At 38.2% G+C, this 6,467-nt stretch overlaps 1 protein-coding gene across 1 annotated transcript; it reads left to right on the forward strand.

Annotated features, from left to right (window-relative positions):
- The first annotated feature begins 18 nt into the window (after positions 1-18).
- Positions 19-6,260, forward strand: slc22a13a (solute carrier family 22 member 13a). The gene is made up of 10 exons (XM_035169484.2): positions 19-1,551; positions 1,627-1,730; positions 1,819-1,973; positions 2,589-2,757; positions 3,013-3,133; positions 3,522-3,616; positions 3,691-3,905; positions 3,991-4,099; positions 4,186-4,392; positions 6,185-6,260. The coding sequence occupies exons 1-10, from the start codon at positions 1,177-1,179 to the stop codon at positions 6,258-6,260; spliced, it is 1,626 nt and encodes a 541-aa protein (XP_035025375.2). The 5' UTR covers positions 19-1,176.
- Positions 6,261-6,467: the final 207 nt, after the last annotated feature.

Here is a 6,467-nt window from a genome sequence, read left to right on the forward strand (position 1 = left end):
TCATCCTGCCTCATTGTGGTAGCACTGAATGATTAGTATTAACTGAATCAGACGATTGGCAAGTAAAAGTAGATAATTATGTATATTTTTAAATATGCTTAATCTTAGAATATGTTCATCCACAAATGCATAATTTGAAGTGGAATTGTTGTGAAAACATACAAATGAGATTCATTGACTAATTATAGACATTGTTGGAAAAGGTGGACACATGCACAATTATTTTTAGTACCTTAATAAAGTCACATTATGGAATCCAATGAGGGAGGACAGTGTCTGTTAAAAATATGATAAAACTGAGTTTTTGTTATTTATGTGCTTTTACATGTCCATTCGCCACCATTAGCAAACAGCTTAGATTCAACTGTTTACACTCTTAGTGACGAGTCCGGTGGCTAAACACTCATGTTGACACTGTTTCACGACAATTGACAAGTTTTGTCAAACGCAACATCTGCTGTGTGAAAATGGTGAATTTCAGAGAGATTCTGGCAACCATCAGAGATTTGGGTTCTTTCCAGAAGGTTCTCATTCTTGCCTTAACCTTCCAAAATGACTTACTACACACTTTCTTTTTTAGTTTTTTTAATTTGTGGTATCAAGGTTTTCATTAAATCTGGGATACTTTTGCCTCGCTCTGAATGTGGGTAAGTTTGGCCTCAGCATCTCCCCAGCACATCTCCTTTGTATCTGGGTTCTGGAGTTGGTGGGGAGAAGAATATCCCTGATATCAACCGTCCTGACAGGAGGTTTGGTTTTGCCTCCTTACCCTAAACAAGTCATTACATATTTTTGAATATGCCTAATCATAAAATATATACATCGACAAATGCTTAACCTAAAGTAGAATGTTTGTGACAACCTACAAATAAGATCTTCCCTGTCAAATTATACGTAGTTGGAAAATGTTGACATATGCAAAATAATTTTGAGTAGCTGAATGAAGTCACATGATAGAATCCAATGAGGGAGGACAATGTTTGTTAAAAATTTTATGAAACGAAGTTTTTTGTTTATGTGCTGAAATAACATGTCAACCATTAGCAGACCAAGTCTACATTCAAGTGTTCACACATTTACAGACTGACTAGTCATGTGGTTAAATATTTGACAGTGTTCCAAGCCATACTAACACAACTGACCAGTTTGGTCAAACACATCATCTGCAGTGTGAAAATGGTGGATTTCGGAGAGATTCTGGTTACCATCGGAGACTTCGGTTTTTTCCAGAAAGTTCTCATTCTTGCCTTAACCTTCCCAAATTTCTTGCTGCCACCTTTATTTAGTAGTTTTCTTTTTGTCCAGTTAAATCCAGACCGACACTGTAACACAGACTGGATCCTCAGAGCTGATGCTAACCTGACCACAGATGAGCAGCTGAACCTGACTCTACCCCGGGAAAAGGATGGGAACTTCAGCAGGTGTACGATGTTTGTCCCTGTGGTCTGGAACATCAGTGTCATCAGGGAGTACGGACTCAATGAGACTACAGGCTGCCAGAATGGATGGGTGTACTACAGCACTCTGTATGAGGCCACCATTGTCACTGATGTGAGTTGAAGTATGATGTAGGATTTATGATTTATTCTGTTATCTGTGCTGACTGTCATGCTGCTGTTTTTGCAGTTTGATCTCGTCTGTGACAAGTCTATTATGGTCGAAGTTGTGCAGATAGTCATAATGGGTGGTACACTTATTGGTGCCATTATCTTTGGACCTGCAGCTGAATCGTAAGTGACTTGAAGGGGATTTATTTGGTCATTTGCAAAATGCTGCAAAACCTTCTCATTTTCTGATCATTCACTTTCTAAATTTTAGGTATGGCCGCAGGAGAGCTACCCAGCTGACAGTTGTCCTTCTGCTAATATTTGTCTTAGTTTCTGGTTTGTCTCCAAATGTCTATGTTTACATGGTGTCACAGTTCATTGCTGGAGCTGCACTTGGAGGATACAGGATTAACTCCATTGTAATAGGTATGACACTTTTTTTATGTTCCTTTTCTTTGATTTTTAAGACTAGCATGGTACGACGAGTACGGGTATTACGGCCATACAAGAATAAAGTCATAGGCTAATATTACGTGAGCAAAGTCGTAGGATAATATTATGGGAATAAAGTTTTAATTTTAGGAGGATAAAGTCGTAATTATTTGAGGAAAAGGTTATGGGAATAAAATTGTAAAAACTGAGGGAGAAAAACACAGTCATTTCCTCCTCCACAAAAGAGACACTTTCCCCCAAGTCTGTGTGGTTCTTTCGTTTGAATAGACCTAGTTTTTTTGCCCGATCTTTTCAAAGCACTGATACTTAAGATAATGTGGTGCTGATGTGGCAAAAGATTCAGTAATTTTTTGTTTGTGAAACCTATACCGAAGTATAGTTTCTCAAGATGCTCCATGTCACTTAAACACAGGCTCTGAAATTACATGTAGCCTAAAATAACACGTTTTTCCTCATGATACTAGGACTTTATTCTAAAAAATTCTGACTTTATTCTCGAAATTTCCTTTTTTTCTTTTTCTAAAATGATCCTGAAGATTAAAAACATTTGTTGCTGTATCATGATTTTGCTGTTCAAATTGTCTGTAGCTACTGAGTGGACTGGGGTCACCAAAAGGTCCCTCGCGTCCTGTTTGAGCCAGATGTTTGGGGCTCTTGGACAGTGCGCCACGGCTCTTCTGGTCTATGTTATTCGTGACTGGAGAAAAGCACAGTTTGTCTTGGCAGGAGCACAGGCCTTTGTATTCTTGTACATATGGTATGTGCTCTATAGTTTTATTTTCAATTCTTTGTACAGTGCTGTATTCGGCTATTATTACACCTATCTGACCAAACTCGGTCTACCCATGTGTATCTGGCATCTTTGCTCTTGTGTTACGTCACATAATGAGCAAATGTAAAACTGGTTCACTGGCAATGCATGTTGAACAGTTATTCTTGTAGGAAGCTCAGTTTCTGAATAAGACTCTGGCAAATTTTCTTTGTTTGACATTTAAATTGTTGTTTTTTTAAGGTGGATTCCTGAATCTGCAAGATGGTTGTTGGCACATGGAAGAACTGAAGAAGCTAATAAGTTGATATGTAAAGTTTCAGCAATCAATAAAAAGAACATCCCAGAGAATCTTCTCCAGACGGCAAGTTGGAATAAGTTGAATCTACAATTTAGCTAGTGAATGAACTGATTACATCTTGGTGTTAGAAGGTCAAAGGTCACAGTGACCTCATGATATATCAGTCCACTCTGACCTCACAAAACCCTTTTTTGTCTTGTGAATGCATTATCTTACAAACACCCCAAGAGAATCCTTTCTAACTTGGCACAATTGTTCAATTAGACTCACTGATTAACTGATTAGATTTGGGTGGTCAAAAGTCAAGGACACAATGACCTCATATGAGTCTGAAGAAACAGATCAATCTAGCCTAAAACTGCACTGGTTAGCAGAGGCATACAACTGCAGGATGGTAACTCTACTGTGTTAGTGTTATCCTCTATTTAATCAAAATACATTTCCCTTGCAGGTAACTGGGGAACAAGAAGTTCAGAGTGGAGGAATCAAAACAATATTTACCTCAAGAGTCCTCTCGAAATATCTCTTTATTATATATTTTGCCTGGTAAGAACATTAAATAACATCTTTTTTTAAATATTTGACATACTTTGATTTTCTTTGTGTTTTGTGGTATCAAGGTTTTCATTAAATCTGGGATACTTTTGCCTCGCTCTGAATGTGGGTAAGTTTGGCCTCAGCATCTTCCTGGTTCAGTTCCTGTTTGGAATCACTGAGATCCCAGCACATCTCCTTTGTATCTGGGTTCTGGAGTTGGTGGGGAGAAGAATATCCCTGATATCAACCGTCCTGACAGGAGGTTTGGTTTGCCTCCTTATCCTGGTTTTTCCTCAAGGTGAATTTCACATGTGTCAGATTCAGAACATGAGGATCAATTTAAATTTAAAATTTAAATGTAATGTATTGTACTTACATTTCAGAAAACGCCGTTGTTGTCACATCCCTTGTAACCACAGGGAAATTCTTTTTGAACTGGGGTAGTTCAGTTTGTATGATCTACATTCAAGAGCTGTTTCCCACTTCTGTCAGGTATGTCAAAGTAGCCAAGGCAAAATATGTATTTATATATATATTTTTTTAGCATTAAAAATGAACTCCATGTTTCCCTCTTCCAGGCAGACAGCTGTTGGCCTGGGCTCCACAGCAATTAGAGTAGCAGGGTTGATATCTCCGCTGCTCAACATGTTGGCCATTTACCACCATTCCATACCCATCGCAGTTTTCAGCAGCTTTGCGGTGGTCAGTGGAGCTCTTGCCCTCCTCCTTCCTGAGACCAGCAAAAAAGAGCTTCCTGATTTAATTGATGAGGCCGAGGACAACCGGTAAAAGACTCCTTGGAGACCAAATTACTGTGATGATTTACAGAAGAAGTAATGTTTGCTTTTACTAGGGGTCAGTTGCAGTTCAACCATGGGTGCCCATCCCCATTAACACATATAACATGGAGTTAGGTTGTGTTGAACAGTGCCTTGAGTTATAAGAAGGTTGATACCACTCTGATATATGTCCACTAAAAGTGAAGAGATATCTGGTTAGCTTAGCGATCACGTTCTTTCCGTCATAACCCTGAGCCCAGGACTATAGAAGAGGGTTGGAACAAACGGGTATATCTAACGCTTTACCTTGTGGTTCAGCTCCATGTGGGCCACAACGGTCCTGTACAATTGGCGTAACTACTGATGCCACACCGACCCGCCTGTTCATCTGGCGCTCCATCTTCCCATCACTTGTGAACAAGACCTCAACTTCATTCTCCACCTTAAAATCAAAATACAAGCAAGACCAAAAAAATGGTCCACAAGACTAAAAAAATTATCCACAAGTCCACGGCCAGCACGCACTCCACATCGCTCTTTCTGTGTCCAAGGTTCGACAATCAGCCAGAGCCTCCTTTCCACGTACCTTAAACAAACTATTTTGGGGAGGCTGAGGAGTGTGGTTTACTGATAGTTGGAGCACAACCTCCCTTTATGAAAATGTGAATGACCACCCCGTTCTTTTTTGTTTTCCTGACCACCATGTGGCATTGTCAGCGATGGCAGCCCAATAATGACCAGAGCCTTCAGCATCTCATGGAGAATCTGATCCACACCTGGCACCTTGCCACCGGGGGAGCTTGCGACATACAAACCCTTTAACTATGATAAGGTGGAAATTGATATATCTCCCTTTGCTTGTTACAAAAATAGCTGCGATTACACTTGGACTTGCATCTCAGAAGAAATTAACTTTTGCAGCTATTTTAGGAAAACGTTTGAGAGTTGAGCAAAACAATGTAAGCAACTAGTGGCACATATCAACGTAGAGACTAAAACTGTATTACAGCTATGTTTATCACATGAATTACAGTTGGGATTAACCATCTCTCTTCAATAATATGGTGAAATCTAATTTCACTTAATTTTGCAGCACATCAATTGACAACGTGTAGAATATGATGTTTATGACAGACTGTTTTTATATTTATATATGCTATATAGCTCTGTCAAAAGTCTACATATATATATATATATATATTTATATGAATTGTAATAGTACTTGAAAAAGTGTGCCAATGGTTATTGACATTCAATCAAGATTGCCATATTAGCCTATCCTGTATTAATGGATGAATCCTCAGTTCAGTTCAATTCATTATAATGCAAATTTTCCCTGCAATGGCAAATGTATGCAGCAGCCCATCACACAAGTTAAGATACTTACAAAAAATAGGAGAAGAAATAACAACTCTGTTTTTTATTTACTTGTACAAATCTAAAAAAGAGAAAGGCAATTAACTTCAGTCACCTATGAAGAAATTAATATACATATATTCTTAAAATGTAATTTGAAATTTATCAATATATATTTTAGGTTCACCAACTGATTTTGTAATGGTAAAGGAGCTAAGTTATCCTTGGGGTCTGTCTGGAAACAAATAGTAGACCTGAGTTCATGAATCCATAACTGTCTTATTGTAGTCTATTGCATTTTTTCTCCCAGTTTTAGTGAAACCCATGAAATACCCATGCGTGGTCACTCCAGTAATAATTAAGATAAAGATAAAACTTTACCAGAGGGGAGAAGGGTAGAGGTTGAAATTATGCAATCATGATGTGTTCCTTTTCATTCTAGGAATATTACAACCAAGAAGAGTGCAGAGGACTCCGACACTGCTGAAAACAACAAAACAAAATCAACGAAACTCTAGTTTGAATACTTGAACCTTTCTTTTTGCTGTATGTAACGCAAGCTGTATGTAGATAAAAAGAACATTTTTATTCGATATTGCGGTCACCTAGTGTGTTTGCTTATTTACTGCATCTGACTCAAGTTTCTTTTTTACTGCTGTCTATTGTGCTCTTTTGACTAAATAAAATAGTCTTGGTTGTGAGAAAGGGTAATAAAGATGAAAAGC

Source organism: Hippoglossus stenolepis, chromosome 11 (assembly GCF_022539355.2).
Source record: "Hippoglossus stenolepis isolate QCI-W04-F060 chromosome 11, HSTE1.2, whole genome shotgun sequence".
Lineage (NCBI taxonomy): Eukaryota > Metazoa > Chordata > Actinopteri > Pleuronectiformes > Pleuronectidae > Hippoglossus > Hippoglossus stenolepis.

Excerpts from the sequence above, each read along its gene's own strand:
- slc22a13a (XM_035169484.2), top strand. The coding sequence starts at position 1,177 with ATGGTGGATTTCGGAGAGATTCTGGTTACCATCGGAGACTTCGGTTTT. Across the intron at positions 1,974-2,588 it reads GATTAACTCCATTGTAATAG|CTACTGAGTGGACTGGGGTC; the intron begins GTATGACACTTT and ends AATTGTCTGTAG. Across the intron at positions 4,393-6,184 it reads GATGAGGCCGAGGACAACCG|GAATATTACAACCAAGAAGA; the intron begins GTAAAAGACTCC and ends TTTTCATTCTAG.